General features: G+C 32.1%; 1 protein-coding gene across 9 annotated transcripts in view; it reads right to left on the bottom strand.

The window, feature by feature from the left end:
• Hrb27C (Heterogeneous nuclear ribonucleoprotein at 27C) overlaps positions 1 to 20,506 on the bottom strand; it is a 38,514-nt gene that overhangs the window by 17,517 nt on the left and 491 nt on the right. For 5 of the 9 annotated variants that reach the window (XR_014177281.1, XM_081974224.1, XM_081974225.1 and 2 more), the window contains exons 2-7: positions 13,603 to 13,806; positions 11,042 to 11,232; positions 10,611 to 10,692; positions 10,185 to 10,374; positions 6,891 to 7,056; positions 2,731 to 2,796 (exon numbers count right to left, since the gene is read on the bottom strand). Coding sequence is in view for 8 of the 9 variants with exons in the window: in XM_081974224.1 (XP_081830350.1) it covers positions 2,731 to 2,796; positions 6,891 to 7,056; positions 10,185 to 10,374; positions 10,611 to 10,692; positions 11,042 to 11,232; positions 13,603 to 13,806 (899 nt within the window). In the remaining variant the exon portion in view is untranslated. Of the gene's footprint in view, positions 1 to 2,730; positions 2,797 to 6,890; positions 7,057 to 10,184; positions 10,375 to 10,609; positions 10,693 to 11,041; positions 11,233 to 13,602; positions 13,807 to 14,727; positions 14,978 to 20,506 lie in introns of those variants that run through there. The other 4 variants (XM_081974222.1, XM_081974228.1, XM_081974223.1 and 1 more) reach the window with 3 other exon arrangements.

Genomic DNA, 20,506 nt, shown 5'->3' with positions numbered 1-20,506 from the left:
ATTTTAGAATAAATCAGTAGCGTATTATTTGTGTATTATGTCAGCCAACTGATATACCTATTTCCTTTCGTCTACAACATACAGGAGGTCCAACATGAATGAAGGATAATTTAAAAGTGGAAAGTACATAAAAAATAAACTCCAAAGTGTCATATATAAACTCTAGTCAAAAAGTGCCTCTTAAAGGTGATCCACAAAAACCATTCTTTTGTTTTAATTCCTAAACGAAAAAAGTTACTCAAATCAAATTTGACCGGCATGGCATGTTCACCATTTTGAAGTGGTCATTTGGAGGTTTTTTATTTTTTTTTTTAATCAGCTAGACAGATACTTGGGCTGCTCAATAAGTTTGAGTTTCAAATTTCTTTATACTGTAATTTTAGGACATTCTGTCTGATGCGGCGTGGAACATGATAGCTCATTTCCACCCTCTAAGTATTCTATAATCAATTTGGACCACCCTGTATAGTTATTGATTCTAGTACAGGATATAAAACAAACTTCTGTTTTCCACGTGCTAACATGTCGATCTTTTATAAGTTTCCATTCGCTAGTGAAGTTTTGCGCTAAAATACCCACGCTTTTACAATTTTGAAAAAAAATCTCCTTAATAAAAGTCCAGAAGTTTATCTGTCAGTTATTAACCATAAAAATTTGATTCAATTAGAATTTAATAAAAAAATGTTTTAAGCAACATTTAAAATTGTGATGGTGAAAAGTAAGTTTAGTGACAAAAATCAATCAATTTCGCACGAAAAAAATATATTAACAGACTAGAGTTTTTTCAAGAAAGATTTCAAATCCTATACTTGATGCATAAGACACACTTTTGTTAAAATATCTATGTGCAAAACGTTGTTAGTGGTTTTTGGATGGTCATATTTGTCATTTTAATGAACCGAATTAAAATTTAATACCGAAGATGATTTATATGAAAACCTAATTATTGTTAAGTTATAATATAAACTTTTTATAGTTTTCAACACCTTTTCAAATAGCTCTCACTAAAACCTGAAACATCATTAAAGCCAGTTAGTAGATAACTGATAGTAGAAAAAATCATAATTTTTGTGCGGTAACTAGGCCGAATGTATCGATTTTCATTTATGGTAAAAATAGGATGACGTTACAATGCAAGCAAACGTCCCATCATCCCATTTTTTTTAATATTTGCCTCCATTAAGATAGAAAAGAGAAACATTTTCATGCATTTCTCTAAACTAAACTACACTAATTACCATGTGATTGCCTTTATTTTTAACTTTATCAAAACGAACGAGTTTACCAGCACTCTACTCATATGAGATACAGGGATATATTGCAGCAGACCTCCATGGACAAAAATGCCAAAATAAATTAAAAACAAAAACGTAAAAAAAATCTCTTTATTAAATGCTAGTTGCAGCATAGCCATAACCTTTTGAGTAATGATAAAAATCTGGGTAATATTTGCGTTTACAAAATAAATACATCGGTATTTTAAAATTATGACTACACCTAAACGTGTAACAATTCAAAATATTTACAAAACCTTAGAGAGTAATAATTTAGACTGTACTTTCTTTTTACACATGTTTATACTTAGGTAATACTTGATTATATTAATATGGTTTGTTATAATTTAAAGTCATATTGTGTCACAGGTGCAGTAAACATGTGATACAATAATTTCAATATGTAAACCAACACGATATAATAAATCATGTTAGTTTACATATTGAAAAAATTAATATTATCAAAAATTATTGATTTAATCACGGACGTTTAATACGCTACAGCACAATTTCTACTTACTTTTTGCTAGTTGATAAACATAATATTAAATTACCTAGAGCAGCCATAATAGGATATGACAAACTTCAGTCAGTAATTTTCGTTTATAAAGTATCTTATATTACCGTTAAATCTAAATTTAATTCAGGTATAGAATTTGCTATACATATTTTTCAACTCTAAATAACCAAAGCATGTTTTACCCTCTCTAATCCTGTACTAACTACTACTAATTTCATTCTAAATAAAGCTGCGACTCTATAGATATTATTATCGAATAAATTAGGATTGCCATAATCAAAATAAGAAATTGTCAAACATATACATAAGAATTACATGTCATTAAAAACTAGCAATTATCAGATAGTATTACACTCAACTCAATCACAGGTTACTGTATTTAATTTGAAACACAAACAACTACCCAGATACAAGTTGCTCAATAAATTTGGCAAAATTTTTGGATTGACATTTGAAGAATCGGTTTTTGAAGCTGAAGAAATGACAAATTTTGGGAGGCTGTGCAAGACCCCATTGAGTAACCACAACATGTTTGATGAAAAATTGTACTAACTGTAACCCTAAAAACATGTGCTTATAGTTGTTTAAACTTTAAAGTTGCACCAGTGCCTTAAAATGGAGAGAAACAAATCAAGGAGTTTTCTTACTTCACCCTTCTTGCAGCTGATTCTAGTTGTAAGTTGAACAATTGTAATATAGTAAACAGTTTAAATAATTAGAAGCCAAAATAAATTAATTTTATCGTCGGAAACTAGGAAACGCGCCATTACCAAACAAGTTAATTGAACGAGCAACTTAGCAAAGAAATAGTTTTAAACGTATTACGGACTAATATTATATTATGTAAGTTTTAAAACATATTCGCGGACTCCTCCCCAAAAGCGCCCGTCAACTGAGCCACATTGTCGACAGTGTTAATTACGCTAAGACACCTACCCGAAGGACCCGTCGATCCACCGTTCTGCGGCATGTTCCAATTGTTCCAGGAAGCGGTGCTGTTGCCTGCGTTTACGGAGAGGTCCAAATTGGTAAGGTTACACATAGTAAGGATTAGATTAGTTGCTAGTTATTAAGTGACTTACCTTTGATTTTAGTGTAAACTTGACTCGACTGTATAAAAATTTACATTGTAGATACACTTGACATTAGTTTAACTGAAATAGGCATCTTTTATACAATCGAGCTCTAAAGAAGTTAATTGGGTTTTCAAGTGCTAATTGAATCTTTTAAGAAAATGTTTTAATCAATCACTAATGACCACTTTATCGTATTCAATTAACACTCTACATAAAAGGACAATGTAGATGAACAATATAATTATTGCTTGATTCGTAAAACATAAAACATTAAAATTTAAGACTTACAATCCAGTTCAAATTAGATAACTATATGAAGACCACAAGGAAATGTCATATAATGTAATGTTTATAAGAAAGCGAACATTTAAACAACTTAAATTAATAACTATTAATTTTGTATCGGATAAGTCATGCTGCGTATTGGCTCAAAAGAGAGTTAACTGAAAAAAGTAACATAATAACAACCACATAATTTGAAAACAAAAGTAAAATGACTAACAACATATTACTCAAGTGTAAAAACTTTTTTGACACCAAGAAGTGTTGTTGAAAACTAGTATGACTTACTTTACATATTGTTGATATTACACTCACGATAAAAAGTTATCCACATTATTGATTCATCTTTTGCTGAAGTTTTAAATTATGTATATTCGGTCATTTTTATCATCAGAAATGCCAAAATTAATCAATAAACAAGATTTTAGAAGAGAGATTCTTAGAATCAGTACCAGTGATTGATTTTGATCACAAATACACAAGATAAAAAAATGTAGTGTAAACTGTCTGTCAATAGGGTACTTTCATGTATTTTTTTATTGCTTTAATCAATTGTACACTACTACAAAACTTGTTTTTTTTTTGTTTTTGAAATATGACAGCTGTCAGCTGATTAGCCATCTTTTTTGGAAGCTTGTGTTGTTTTGGCTCGTGCTTAGGGTCTCAATTTTCAAAACAATATATTATCCAACAATAATATGAGTAAATCTAAGACTCAAACTACATAATCATGAACAACTGTTCCGTTTACCCTGCGTTTCACCAGGGTTGAGCCTGGTTCTCATAAACGAATATTCGGACAAAACAAAAAATATGAAAATTTGATAAAAGTGACTCAAAGCCCATAAATTTTCTGACAATTCTAAATTCTAGAAAGGTCTGGCAGAATATTATTGTTAATTGTTTTAATTTTATCTTCCCTAGAAGGTTTTTCGTTTTTTTTTTTTTGTTAAAAGAACTAGTTAGTGTCATTAGTGCTCCAGCAGTATTCCCAAAAATGAAGATTGAGGAATGACTGAGAAGTGATTTTTACTAGATGTTTTTTACATTCACATACTTATTGTTTGAGTTTTAAATAGTGCCATAGACACAATAATAATTGCAAATTTTTACGTATATTGCAAATAGTGATTTACCAATCGAATATATGTCACATATTTCGGTAAAAAATACGAATATACGTGAAATTTTACGTTTGCCTTAAATCGTTGGATTGATTATAATTTTTTACGAGTGTCAGGATTTTTGTACACATAATGACACAATTTTTGTAGGTTATATTATGTGACATCAACATAATAGACCAAAATTATAATTATTACTATTTGCAATATACATCAAGGTATTTTTAATTGTTATTGTGTCTGTGGCATCTTTTAGAACTCAAACAATTACTATGTGAGTATGTGAGTGTGATAAAACATCCATTAAAAAAAAAGGAAAACATGGAATATGGGTACAGATTTTTCAGCTTAGACCAGAACAAGAAGCTTACCACAACCCTAATCAAAAAAATGCGTTTGAATGATAGAGAAAAACACTTCAATTATTATTTAAAACTACCTAAACAGTTATTTGACAATTTATTTGTCAGAAATTGGACCTCACATTACAAAACTTTGTAACAACCGGCTTGCACATAAGGTGTCTAAATAAAATAAAATTAAAACAAAGCACAATAATATTCAGTCAGAACCTGAGACGTCAAATAATGCCAATTATTGTTTTTTGTAGTTAGAATTGTTAGAAAATTTGTCGGCTATGAGAACTAGGCCGCATTCGGTTTTCAATCTCCATAGAGCGAGCAGAGCGTTTTTGACGTCACGATGACGTATTTGGCAAAACCATAGATTCACCAATTGTCAAACTACGTCATTGTGACGTCAAAAAAGCTCTGCTCGCTCCATGGAGCCTGAAAACGAATGCGGCCTTAGATTATTTGAATGACTTATGACATCTTAATTTTTACCAAATTTTCATACTTTTCGTCCACATATTCTTTTATGAGAAGCAAGCTTTAATCGGTCCAGTTACAGCTAATCGAGATTCGCTCGTCAATGAGTCGTCTGTCAGAAAAAGACCGATGGATAGAATGTTACCATTTTGTACTAATCAGTCTGGCCACATTCATTTTCACGCTCCATGGAGCGAGCAGAGCTTTTTTGACGTCACAATGACGTAATTTGACAGTTGCTCATATTATAGTTTTGCTAAATTACGTCATCGTGACGTCAAAAACGCTCTGCTCGCTCCGTGGAGCTTGAAAACGAATCCGGCCACTGGTAACCTCTAACGTCACATCAATCAGAAAGCACTTGAATCAGCTGTTTAAAGTGATGATTTTTTCCAATTTTCTTTTACTAATATTTCGCAAAATTTGCGTTAAGTTTAACGTTGTTTTGCATGTGGACATACTGTTTTTGATATCAGTTTTCAATGCAAGTACCCTATTATAATCTAAACCTAATATGTAAAATTTTAATTTTAGAAAGCAATATAATTAAAATGAGTCATCAAACAAGAAGAAGAATAAACAGCATTATATTATAGTTTGTTATGAATTTATATGCTTTTATGCTTTGTACTCAATTCTCCCTTCCTTAATAAACTTTACGATTAACATCAAAAATAACACCTTCACATTTCAGTAGCAATATTATTTATATAAAAATTGCCTTCCATAAAAAAATGATTGGGGTAGATTTGGATTAGGGTATAAAGCGCTAAAATGTATTTTTTTTTCGTTTTTTTTTTAAATGACAAATTTATGGTAAAAAGTCTATAAAAAAATGCAATTAAATGAGAAAAAATTTAAGTTTGTGTTGAATACTTATAAGACAAAAAAAATATGTATATAAGTTGGTTTTTAAAAATCCACTTGCTATAGTAACGCTGTACTTGCTAAAATAGCAACATTAAAAAACCTAATATCAATAATGGCTTTCAAAAAACGGAATGTATTGAAAATACTAATTGGTTTCAACTACTAGTAAGCAGCAAAAATTCCGATACAAAACCTTAAAACAATGCATTTTACAACTAATTTACTGACTAGCGTATAAATTTAATAGATACAAATTAAAATCCACATGACTGCATTTATTGTTCTAACACTTATCACTTATAATTAAAATTGTAATTTATTATTAATTATTGAAACGAGATAGTTTGAATAATATCCAGTGACATTTTGCTTTTGAAGTCATCATATAGGCATTATATTCATAATTTTGGTTTTAATCACTCATCTACATAACCTTGCTGAATATACCCCTGCATCTCACTGTTCAAAAATTACCTCATAAATGACAGTAATTTATGGTAGTAGAACAACCACAAAAATAAAGAGTTTTTCGTTTCTAACACAAATTTTGAATTTAAAAATTTGTTTAGCACAAAGTCAACAAGTTTGAGTAAATATTTCACTATAAGCGGTTTAATCATATTCCAATAAATAATTTGATTAAACTGTTTTATAACAAACAAGTGTAGAACATTCTAAATTGTCCACACGAAACGGATGTTTGTAGCAAACGTGACGTAATTTGAAAAAGCGACTATTTGACACACAATCAAATGACGTCACTCTTGCTTCAGACACTTAGATTATTTTAAATGTTCTCCAACTGTATGAATTATTGTTGACTCTCGCTTTAAAGCATCTTCAATGTTTGATACACCTCCCAACAAAACTCTGACACGCTTGAAACCCTATCAACTTGGAAAATACAAACTTACCATAAGAACCATAACCTTGTTGAGTCGGAGGTCCCCCGTAACTATTTCCCCATTGCGGAGGCGGACCTTGAGGAGCGGGCGGTGCGCCCCAACCTTGATACGAACCCGGTCCGGACGGAGTTCCATATCCTGCGTTGTACTGTTGTTGCGGAGACGTGCCCCAGCCCTATAAGAATCACAAAATAGTCAAGTTTAGAAGAAGTACCTTATTAAGAAGCCTATCACAGTGGTTTGTATTACTATGTTAAATTGGACACTTAGATACAGAGCTTGGGCCAGTACAGATTTAAAAACATAATAGATATTTAAAGCTGTAAATTTTCTCTGTATAGTGTTCATATTTGTTGAATGGCACAACTAAAACGCAGTGAGTATTCCTGACATCTTATTAGTATAGTAGATTTTAACTTGTGTGCATTTTACCTACCACCAACAATTTGAAAACTTTATAGACCAATTTCAAGATTTTTTGTCTTTAAACATACAAAGATTATAAGCTAGTGAATATATAGAATTATGAGATAGGTACATCTTATTATGTAAAATTATGAGCTGTGTTTTAATAAACTAAAGACTATATGTGATTGTACATATAAATTAGGAAACTGCCAGAACCATTAAGAAATGTAAAAATCAAAAGTCGTTGCCGGGGTATTTTTTCAAGGTGAGGTCAATGCTGCAAATCGAATTTTGCTATCGTCTTTTGTAATGTAAAATTTAACAATTAAATTTTGATTGGCTTCTTTATTTCCACTTTCTTGGAAATGAAAGATTGTGGCAGTTTCCATATTATAAAAACAATCAAATTAGGCCACCCTGTACAAAGTATCATTACTTTCACCTCTGAACAACTTTATCCTAAGTGTAACTTCTACAGGGTGGTCCAGTTTTAAGTGTCAATAATTCACCATTTGATAGCTAATCAAAAAATAAGTTGACTTGCATTATGTCATTTTTCTGAAAAACGTTTCCTAAGGAAGATACCGTCCTCCAAATTTCAATTTAAAAAATCGTTTTATAGTTTAAAACTGAACATCCAAGACTTGTGAAAGTTCAAATTTGTACTCAATAGTCTAAAAACTTGCTTTTTACTACTAGGAATGGTCTTATAATTCGCTTTCTCAGACTGCCATCCTGGTTGAGTGTCTGAAACTGGCATTCAAGAACTAAAAAAAGTCCGGAAATCAAGACAAAGATTGTATTGTGCATGAAACTCATTTTTTACTACCAAAAATAGTATAAAAGGACTTTTAAAGCTAGAATGGACCTTACTAGGACTAAAGAGAGTCCAAAAGTGTATTTTCAAGACTTTAATTGGTGTACAACTCAATTTTCTTCAACTTTCAACAAGTCAAGAAGTAAATTAAATTTTTGGACTATTTTATTTCTAAAAATTAGTTCTCAAGACTATTATTGTAGCATTTGAAGGGTGCACGGGAAAAACAAGCTAAGTCAATTTTTGGCCAAATTGAGAAAACAGCTTCACCCGATAGACAATAGCGATGCTATACAGGGTCCAAACTTAGTCAGAAGAAAAACGAGCTACGTCGTCTAATAGAACATATTTTAGGAAAGGCGTACACGGGAATGGCCTACTTACCTTTCATCCTTTTTAGTAACTAATTAGTTTAATAATTTTTTATCAACAAAAAAAAAACAAGGTTTCAACTAATTATTTTTTGATATACATTTTAATTTATGAATTACCTTGTTTGCTACTTAAGCTTAACGAATTTAATATTTATAATATAAATCTGGTGAAAAACAGGCTATGTCAACCCCTATTTTTGTATCTTCTTCAACAACAACCTTGTAATTATTATATTAAATAAAAAAGCATGCTGCATTATACATAAAAAAATATTTATGTTTCTAATGCCTATAGGTGACCAGTTAACAATGATTTTAGAGATAAAACTGCTGTACTCAAAAACTTCAAAATTTGACTTAGCTTGTTTTTCCCGTGCACCCTTCATTTGGTACCAACATTTTTTACTTTTATTACTGAAGAAACTTGACTTTTGGAAATAGTCTTAAACTCGATTTTTCAGTCTTAAAAAGCACTAAAAACAGTCTGAATTCAATTTAATAGTGAAGAAGTTTGAAATAACATTTTCAAGGCTATGGTCAGTGGACACATTGGCTTTTAGGCCTGATAAGTCAAAAACTTTGTAAAGATAGTCTTGAAACTCGATTTGAGGCACTGAAAACAGCCTAAAAACAGGCTAGTTTATTAAGAAATACCCGAATTTTTGGCACTGAGGTGTCTAGAAGTCGTTTTAATAGTGACAAAGCTTGGAATGCTATTTTAAGTCTATGAAGAATGTAAAAATTGTTTTTTAAGTTTGCTATGTCAATAACTTGGTGAAGATAGTCTTGAAACTCGATTTTCCAAGCTGAAAGCAGTTTTGAAGCACTAAAAATAGTCCAGAATTCGAAGAAAATTAAAAGCAAAGTAAAAAGCACGAAAAGTTCGTTTTCAAGACAATTTTCATGAATATAATGTTAATGTCCTGCATCTAAGACTATTTTCAAGACTAAAATATTGAAATTTGTCTTCAAATTATGAAAACTTACTTCAAATGCAAATTTTAAGCATCTGATGTCACTTTTTATTAGTTCAGTCACATTTTGGGGTTCAAGTCAATTTTTAAGGTTTAAATGTATGAATTTGTAGTAACAAATTCTTGAAAAAGTAGTTTTTATGTCTACAAGTCAATTTTCAGTATTAAAGTCTCTTGATTTGCATGAAAACTGGTTACAAACACAATTTTTAAGCTTTTGAAATTTTTATCTTTTCTAATTCAATTTTCAAAACTAAAGTCTTTTAGTTTGTCTGGAAACTATGAAAACTGGCTACAATAATATTTTTTAAACTTCTTAAGTGAATTTTCCGTTTCCAAGACAATTTTTAAGTTCAGTTGGGTTAGTTTTGGGTCTTTGACCGTAATAACGTGTAATAAAGTGCTTGTTCCAAATTTGATCAATATTGCTCCAACGGTCTGACAGTTATGACAAAAAAAAACGATTTTTTAAACAGAAATTTGAAGGACTGTATTTCACTTTTCAGGAAAATGACATAATGAATGTCAACTTATTTTTTAATTGGCTATGGATTGGTGAATTATTGACATTTAAAACTGGACCACCCTGTATAGAACCGACAATACTGTCTACCTAGAATAAAGTTATTCTGAAGTGACAGTACTGACCCTAAATGTAATTATAACTTATAAAAAAAACATCTGTCGACGTTTTGTACATGTTAAAATGAATAAAAAACAAATCACTTACCAGATAACCCTGGTTCATGTTAGGCCCCATCGGAGCACCCATATTCATGGGAGGACCACCCATTTGGCCATTGGGTCCCTGCATCATGCCCATGGGTGCCTGAGGTGGACCCCAGGCTGAAGACACGTTGTCGCCCATCTTATTAACGCCAGAACCATCCCGCGGTTCGGCTTTCTTAATTTCAACCTGCAATATTTTTTACAAAAACATAGTTATGCGTGTCCAACGTATCCTTGTAAAAAGCATCGTTTTATTTGAATATAAATGTTGCCCACTTGATTCACTCCATTGCACTATAGAGCTACAACGGAGGCGACAAGAAGCTTATTTATATAGCACGGTTTGTCAAAATCAGCGAGTCAATGACAAAACTCGCCAACGAGTAAACCGTGCCGAAATATAACGTGACAAGGTTGGAAACTCACCTGTTTGCCATTCAAGTTCACGAAATGTTCTGCTACACATCTATCAACGGAATCCTCGTCTTCAAACGATAAAAATCCAAAACCTAGAAAATTTGTTCTGATACAGACTACATCGTTATCCACGGAGACGTGACTTTAATGTGGAATATTTTCATATTATAGTAGAAAGGCTTTATCCTTAATCCTTGAATGTCGTATCTTGATTCACTCCACTGCATTATAAAAGATCTGCAGCGGAGGCGACAAGACACATTTTCTTTAGCACAGTAACAACATGACAACTTACTAATTAATTTGCCGGCAATGCTACTATGCACTCTGAATTTTATGAAAATTTAAAATATTCCAAACTGAAGGTAAGTGAACTTTCAAATCTAATTTAATTTTGTAAACTAACGTTACACGGTAACTTAAAGTGAAACAACTACTTACCTCGAGACTTTTTCTTCTCCTGATCATACATTATCACTACTTCCATAACTTTTCCGAATCTAGTAAAGAAACTCCTTAAGTCAGTCTCGGTAACATTAGATGGTAGACCACCTAAAAACACTTTAGGATAACCGCCACCCTTCTTAGGTTTCTGCAAGGTCCTAGGATTACACGGCTTGGGATCTATAGTTCTGTAAACAATATCAAAATGATAAAAATACAAAATTATGTGTTGAAATGTTGTGTAAAAAATGCAACAAAGTTACTTTAACAGACGAAAATATAAAATTGTATTAATTTACTTTCTTCGCATAAACAGTGGACACAACTACTACACCGATTCCAATTCTAAATTCCAAAAAATGTAACATGATAATATCATCAGACAAAACAGAATCGATGTTAACTCAAGGGAACCCACCAGATGGAAAACTGGCCGTTAGTGACAAACTTATCTAACAAACTATTCGCTTACATACTTGGCAGTGGAAATAAGCAGTTGCAAAAACGTATACCGAGAAGTACAAAGTCAAGCAAATAAGCCATCAAGAATATCTGGATGTCTAAGAGATATAGTATGGAAAAACAAATATCCAGGGCAAAACATCAAGAACAAAGAGTCTGCTAAAAAATCACAATACGGAAAAAACTCAAGATTCAGGACATCATTCGGGCTGTACGATCAAGACGTCGATATTGGAGGGACACAATGGACAACGACCGATTCGAATTTAAGACACCCACCTGGCCGACCACCGAAAAGGTGGCAGGAACCTGCATCGCAAGAGGCCGGATAAACGGAAAAACACAAGACGTAGTCTTAAAATAAGGAAGAAAAAGAAGCATATACAGTAGTATATTACAAAGGGTTCACAAGTGCGGCTTAAGACTTGGTTTAAATAGTTTTGACACAATACATTCTAATGTTTCTGCATATTTACTTTCTGAGATATCCTAAAACAACTAAACTAAATTACACACCTACATATGCACGTTAATTAAGTAAAACAGAAAAACCTTAAAAAAATCCAATTTGAAGCTTCTCAAACCTGAAATACTTAACAAAATTCAAAACTTTTCCACTTGGAGATTGTTAGTAAATCATTGGGTATCCAATAAAATCCTGTAACTACTAACAAAAACACGAAAGTAAAGATTAAGAGTCCTAGAAAGCTGTGTTACGTAGGGGCTCTTAATATTTGAAAAGCCTGATAACGTTACTTGGGTTGCCGTAATGACAAAAATGTGGTAAAGAACAGAGTTGCTACATAATTCGACCGTTGATCTCTTAGTAATGAATGACGTAAGTATGCCGCTATTACTTTCGAAGCCGTATATTATGAAGAACAGTGTTTTTGCTGAGTTTTAGCATCGTAGTGGAAAAGAAAGTGCAAGAAAAGTGTTAGGAGACCTCAAAAAAGATGGCGTGACGACCTCCAGAAGATTGCCGGAAAAAACCGGATGACTGCTGCGGAAATGGAAAAATATGGAAGAGCTGATAAGCAAAAGAAGAAGAAGTGGAAAAGACCGGAGAATAAACAGAACAAGAGGGAAAAACAATATTTTTGGTCAAAAGAAAATAAATGACGTTAAAAATGTCAAATTAAGAAAACAAGACTAAAATGACTCGCTCACAAGATTAGAGACCAATACAGAAAGTCCTTTAATAAGCAAAAATAAAAGAGAAACAAAATAAGATGATCAAACGAGTTGTTTTTCAAATCTTGGCTCTGTTCTTTCTAATCTAACGTTCAGGATTATTAACTGTCAACAATACACCCAGAGCTTCTGCACTTCTGAAAAATGTGTCATAGGTCACAGCACAGGACAGCCAGTGTATCTCCTCTATATCTCCCAGGAAACCTATATAAAAGCTGGATTCAGAAAATCAGGATTATTACGTAAGCAATTAAGCGCAATTAAATTAGTATGGACAATCCTACGTTAAAAGCTACCCACGACTGAAAATACTAAATAGATGCTGCTATAAAGCCAACATCTATTCGGAACTTTATGAATGTGCAACGTGAGAGGTTTGAAAACATGGCCGTCATAACCTGAATGCCAAGAACAGATTGGAAAGACATACTTTGAAGTAAAACAAGATGAGAAAATACTAAAGTAACAAATCTGACAACGTCGTTTTTGACCATTGTTCTCTCCCTTAGGAGTAAGAAAGGCTGCTGTTGTAAATCCACTTTCACTAGTCGGTAAACAAAGACCAGCAGAATCCTCAGATCAGCTAAAATCACAGTTTTGGCATCTATTCCACAAAAACAACTTGAAACCCCCACAATTGGGGTTGTAAAAAAGCGCCAGTCTCGTCTGACCGCTTTACTAGGTCAGGTACCGTTTACAGGCCTAAGCAAAATATTGAAACCACCTACAAAAGATTTTATGACAAGGTTTGTGACAGACAGTTATGTGGTCAAGTTATATATGGCAGGCATTCAGTGTAGCATTTCTAGGATAAACAAAACATTTCCTTGTTAGACTTTCACTCAAAATTTTTTAAAAAAATAATGGCGTAAAACAAAACCATAGTAAACAGAATACTTTACCTGCCATCTAAAGTATGTGGTCCATTTTGTAAAACAACATTTACGTTGGCCGGGTCAGCAAAAGTAACAAAGCCGAATCCTCTGGACCTACCAGACTCAGCATTCTTCATCACCACGCAATCAATGACGTCACCATATCGCGAAAAATACCTCTGAAGGTTATCTTGAGTCGTCTCCCAAGAGAGACCTCCAACAAAGAGCTTGCTGTAAAACAAAATGGCGTATAAACACATGAAACTTACTGAAAAGCAATATTGATAGTTTGGTAATGGTATTTCAAACGTTTCGTGGCGGTGCTCGAATAAAATTTCATACATCTAAAAATCTACTGTTTTTCTTATTGTTTAGACCGTTTAGAAGTAAAAAGTAAGAATGATCTGTCAAATTACGGAATGACAGATAAACACATATTATGTGACTGTGACTTATTGATTACATATAACACAAATGCAAGCAAGCAATGACAGTAAGCTAGACTAGAAGGACAAAGGCTTTAATGCTGTGACACCCTAGTGGTTGTAAAAGTTGATTACCAAATTAGCAAATTAGTCAACCAATATTTCCCAGAACCATTCCAAGGTATTGAAAGGCCCTTGCATTATAATGAACTTTCAAAAATATGGTGGCCAGACATTCCACCATTATCTGACCAAGCCCTAGAAGATTACTGCACGTGCATCTAATGCACAAGTGAAGTGAATAAGCAGTGCTTTAACTAAAATGTTACTAACAAAATAACCTGAATAACAACTTTTCTATTCAAACCTTCACTATTACTTCCTATTCCTATCATTGTTAGAACCAGTTTCAACAACCGTAATGTTTTTAGAATCTCATATTTTATTGGTTTTTCTTTTGGAACCAATAAATGGTTAACAAAGCAGTGGATACTAAAATGTCTAAGATAAGAAAGTGTAACAGTTACTAATGACCGTACGCGCAACTCATTGTGAAGGATTTAAGAATTAATTAGATAGCAACTTTCATAACTCGGCTGCATTATGCCGTTAAACAATTTTTAGTTTAATGGTTTGTTTGGATAAGTTGAAATACACTTTCACTAAATGGCTAGTAAGCTTTCTGTTTCTAAATTTATTTTGCCTCGTTTTCTACTAAAAAACTTACCCCATTTCGTCCATATGAAGATTCATTTTGAACAAACACAAGGATACACTACAAAGCAAAACGTGCTACTTCTCTTACGAACTACCAAGTTTGTTGGCTGGCCGAAAACTAAAAGTCTTAAGGGTGCAAAACGATCACTAAGGGTACCTGAAAATACACCCTTCCACAGTTTTGCTACTATAATGACAAAGCCAGCAGGTAGTTCATCTGCATAGGCGCAACTAAAACGTGCTTGCAAAATCCACAGGTAGAAATTGCGGATTCTCTGAGAATTGGTTGCTTATCAGTTCTACTTTTATTGACAAACCGATAACCGTCTAAACAAATTCCATTTAAATAGATTTATACAGTTTGGGAAATTATTTCGAATTCCATGCAAGAACAATAACACACATTTTATGAAAAAAATAAAAATTTGTTTAAAGAAAATAGAGTTTGTTTCAAAGTACAACTTTATAATAGTGTTATCTACCCAATCTTGTATGACTTTAGATACTTTAGTTAAAACATTTGAAGTAGGTGTATCTACTGATAAAACGAGTCCTTAGATTTAATGAAAAGTGAATATGGTTCATTTTTCTAGGATAAACTTAAATACAAAAAAATATTTATTCCACTTGAACATTAATAAATTTAATAAGTATTAAAAATACTGAACTTTACTACTTAGTTGAGATATTTGAAAAAATTGCCTTCATTTTTAAAACATTATTAAGGCAAGTAATTGTGTATATTTAAACTAATCACTAATATCAATTCAGTGAATTTATCAGTGATAAGTTTGATTAGCTGCTTTTATGAATCATGGAACTTAGACAGTACGGTTTTTTTACTGCCAGTGCAATACAACATTTCCAGAATTTAGTTGCACAATTAAAATTTTTAAATTAACACAAAACTATTAATCTTAATAGAAAAGAAATAATTGTCATCGTTTTAACCTGAGTTTTTCCTTAATCAGTAAATGTTCATAACTATCAACTACACATAATTGCAGGCTTTAAAAAAAAATACTAAGTAGGTACTGAATAGGAAAAAAGAATTTGTTATTGAAAACCATGATTTTTGCAGGCACCAGTATACAGGGTGTACACTGTAAGTAGAGAAAATACATCCCAAAATATGTTGATCTGTGAAAAAGTTCCTATAAAATAGACATACTATATTGAAAGCAACTTTTGCAGGATTAGTTTCTTAGGAAACACAGTTTTCTTAAGGTAAATTGATTGATTTTACATAAACCAGTAGCAATAATGTTGGGTTAGTGGACTTTCTACCTCACTGGGACTCTGGGTACTTTAGAAACATTTCCTAAAGCCATGGAATACTCTGCAGGGAAAATTACTTTTTGCAATTATTCAAAAAATAGTTTTTAGGGAAAATGATATTTTATGATAAAAAAGACAGATATTTTTTTAACACTTTTTAAAAGTTTAAAAGTAAATTAAATAATACAAAACAATATAACATAGTTAACTGTTAAATTTAATTTTGTTAAAGATTACGAACTAAAACTTAACTTTTCTTGTGGTGCAAATGTTTCCAATTCATTGCAGTTACATGTTTTTTGGTCATAAAATGTCATTTTCTTGAAAAACGGTCGGTTTTTTGAAAAATTACTAAAAGAAATTTTTGAAGTGGAACACTCCATGGCTTTAGAAAACATTTTTAAACCACCCAATTTTTCACTTACGTGGACTATCTCTGCAAAAGTTGCTCACAGGGTGACAAACGGTTCCGGAGATATTTACAAAAAACCAAGCAAAAAACAATATTATTTTTTCAACTTTGACACACTGTATCTGGAAAAAGAGACGAGATAAGAGAGTCTGGTTAAAAGAACATTTTCTAATACTTTTGTTTGTACTATGTCTTCTTACAGTTTGTGACACCAATTCAGGGACACTCTGTGAAGCAGCATATTTGAAAATATGACTAAAAATATCATGCTTATCTTGAGAAGAAACTCTCCATCACAAAGATGAAGTGAAGCTTTGTGACACTTGAAAGTCTGCCGGACCGGATGTGACGTCATTTGCTAGTTGCCATAAAGTAAAATGGTCACATGACCACTTTCAAAAAGACGTTTCAATAGTTTTCTATTCTTACTACTGGTCTCCTATGGATAATTTATAAATTTGCATACCTGTATACCTCAATACTTATGCGTAAATATTCAATACTACTAATTACACACTTGTGTGTGAAATGATTTATGTCAAACACGTTTTGAAGAAAGGCAAACATCTTGTGTCTTCTTCCTATTTTTTGTTCATAGTAATCATCTATTACAATAAAATCTATTATTAATTCCCTTGTTTGCCTTTCCAAATATGTTAAGCAGCTGTTTTTGACATATATGAGTAGTTTGAGGTTAGAGTAGCCAATTAGTACAAAAAGCTTAAGAAAAAATGTTTCTCATTACTTGGGTACTAACACGCACTTTACTTATGTAAAACTAAATTTTTCAAACAACAAGCTATCTAAATTAAGTGAAAATAACTTAATTCATAGATTGAGAAAATAGGGTGTTTAAGAGAAAATGAAGTGGAAAAGCTAGAAATGTCAATTCCAAGGTTAACTCAAATAAGAAAAAATTTAATTTATGGTATGGTACAGGCAATATAAATAGTTATGACAGTTGCCAGGATGTCTAGGTGACTTACTCAATCTGGCAGACTGACACATGTCACAAAGTTTCTTTACCTCTTTGTCAAGACGATTGGTTTCTAATGGTGCTTCCTTCTTAGTTCTTAGCATTGATTTTGTATGGATAATTTTGAATATTCCTTACCTACTTATATTTGAATAACATTTGATATACTCAAAGTGGTAAGTAGTAACTATATGTATGTATGTCCCTACTGTTGTTAATTTAGTGGAGAGGTGTGGCGGGTAAGGGACAGAGAATGCTTCTTAAAAATGTTTCAAAATAGTGCCAACGTAGCCAACTGTCATTTCACTTTAAAATTGAAGGGGTTTCCTATCAAAACCCTCTAAATCCGGACACCCTGTACTCACCCCCTGTTAGTGCTTAAGGTCCGTCCTGCAATAAAGAATCATCCAGGACTACTGTTGTCTCTTTTCTACCCCTACCAACCCCTTTTTCTACACGTGACAATATACTGAGTGTTTCATTTTAAGTAAAAAAGCTAGGGTTGACTTCTGGTATAACCAGAAATGGCAAAACTTTGAAACTATTTTAAGTCTTAGGTATCCAAATTTCCACAAAAAATGTCCCTCTCTCGTTTTTCCTAAATGTCTACCCTATCATCCATCAATCACCCTGTATATCAGGAAGGTACTAAAACTTTCCATTATTTAGGGTTTAATTAATTTTCTTTTCTTTTAAAGAACATGTCCCATTAGGACAATGTTTCTGTACAGATACTTTGCAGAGTTTAGAATGACTTATTACCAAAAGGCAAGTTTAGAACTTTAGATCGCTATTAGAACATATCTTTCTCAAATAAGGAAAAGCTGTTTAGGTGCATTGTCAAAGACTCTTTAAAGAAAGACAAAGTAAAGTTTTATAAATTGTAGAAACTTTCAAGAACACTAGGACAGGCTGGTCACCTCAAAACAAATAGTTTTTGCCCTTTATTTATTGGTGTACAATCACATTGCTACTGAGTTACAGGGTATCAAAAGATTCTTCTTTTTTTTTTCTTCTTTTGATACCCTTCGATACAACCTTATTTGAAAAAGAAATATCAAAACAATGACTGAAAACAGTCATAAAGGAAGAGCAGCAGTAGTTCTCGAAAACAATATAAGATACTGATGACTCGTGATTGAGAAATGTCATCAAAATAGTAGTTTAGTCTAACAGAAGATTAACAGAAGATTCAGAAGATTAATTTGAACATGTGCAGCTTAAATTTGACATTTGATCAGTCAATAATGTTTTGATTCCTCCACAAAATGATTTTTGTATAAAAGTTAAGTTGGAAACTACCTTCAAAAAAATTTTGGTCACCAGCAAACATTATAAGGCAACAATACAGTTATGTTGGTTTGTTTTTTTCTTATTCTACTATTTTATTTACCGGAAATAGGTAAGTCCCACATAATTTTTTTTGTAATAATTTATTAATTATTTTGTATTCTATCTCATTTTTTAACGATTCTTTTTTGGACCTTAATATAAATATAATTTCCAAACATGAGTATTCTTGAAGTAAAATTAGGTTATACTAGCTTTACACCAGTTGATGACAAATTTGCTAGTGTAAAACAAAATTTGATATCAAATTCCTGAGGTTAGATTAGCAAGAAACTGTTTTTAGGATGAAATTGAAATTCTATGGCTATTATTTTCTTGTTTCCTGTGAAATGTGAAAAATTAGATTTTGAATAAACTTTGATAAATCGAGAAATCAATAACATTTACATTCAATGAAATAAATGGAAAAAACATCAACAAACATGTGCCAGAAGTTGGTTGGTATGTCTGTTGATAAGTGACAGAAATGACACACTTTAGGCTGCTTGACATACAAACTTATTTGGTGTAAAAGGCATTCATCATGTCAATAAACTTCATGAATTAATTGATGTACAACACCTTCAAGGAAAAATTATCAATTTAGGTGTAAAGCTAGTATTACATTTAAGTTAACTCACAATTGTAGGCTGGAAATACACTACTGCAGTAATATAAGTATTGGTAAATTAAGTAAAAAATGCTAAACTAAAGCATCAGATAATTAAATTACAATTATTAGTGTACAAGTTTGAAGTGTGAAAAGTTTGTAACTAAAAATAACTGCCTAGAGCCTAGATTAGATTATTTTCAGAGTATGAAGGATAACACAGAGTTTCATGGAGAATGAAGATTAAGGTAAAAATACAAAGAGAATAACAAATTTCTTGGGCAGCAATAAACTTGATATAAGTGATTTTTCAGGCCAAATGCCACTATTTAAGGGAAACATTTATTGAAGTAAATGCAACCAGAAGGGTATATTGCAACAATGTTTGATGCACTTGTTAGGTTATCAAAATGTGAATACTACAAATTAAGCATTTGATTAAAATTTCGACATGCTCTTAAATGATAACTTTAGCAAAAAAATTTTAATAACCGAGAGGTAGACTGCCATAGTGGTGTGGCAATTATATCAGGGCAAATAAGACAGACAAACCAATGGGTTTTTCCATTGTAGATCTATATGACAAATAATTATAATTAATTATGAAGCATTTGCTGTGCATATCAGTAAATAGGAAGTATAAGCATCTGAAAATGTAGTAAAAAATGCTTAACCAAATATAAAGCAAAAAAAAAATGAAGCAAAACAATTTTTGACCAGTTGCACTTATTGAGCCTCTGTTGTAAAGCTTCATACATAAAAACTGCCTATATGAATGATGGTATGTACATAAAACTCAATTAATAGCAGAATAATTGGCTTCCAGATGTGAATGGAAGGCATAAGGTTAGATAATTTTTACAGAATGGAAATAATGCGGGTTTTAATGGAGATTGCGGTAAAAGCGGGATGGTAACAACAAAAACCAGACGTAATAAAAATAGGGAACAAGCCAGGCATTCAGCTCAATCCGTTCTTTGACCGCTTGATATGTCAAGTTTGGGGTCGGTGAACGGTGGTGTGATGAAAAAAGGTGGATCACCATAACCTGAACAGTTCTGGGAAAATGGCGAGGGCCCCAAATGGAAATCCTCGAAAATAGCCACGTTGCATGGAAAAATGTCCGTATTGAAACAGTTTTAGGTCAGATTTGGAATGAAAGTGTGTGTGTGTGTGTGTGCGGT

This window comes from Ips typographus, linkage group LG2 (genome assembly GCF_016097725.1).
Source record: "Ips typographus isolate SLU linkage group LG2, UJ_Ityp_2.0, whole genome shotgun sequence".
Classification (NCBI taxonomy): Eukaryota; Metazoa; Arthropoda; class Insecta; order Coleoptera; family Curculionidae; genus Ips; species Ips typographus.
Note: the sequence above shows the minus strand (reverse complement) of the source record. Positions and strands in the feature narration are given on the sequence as shown.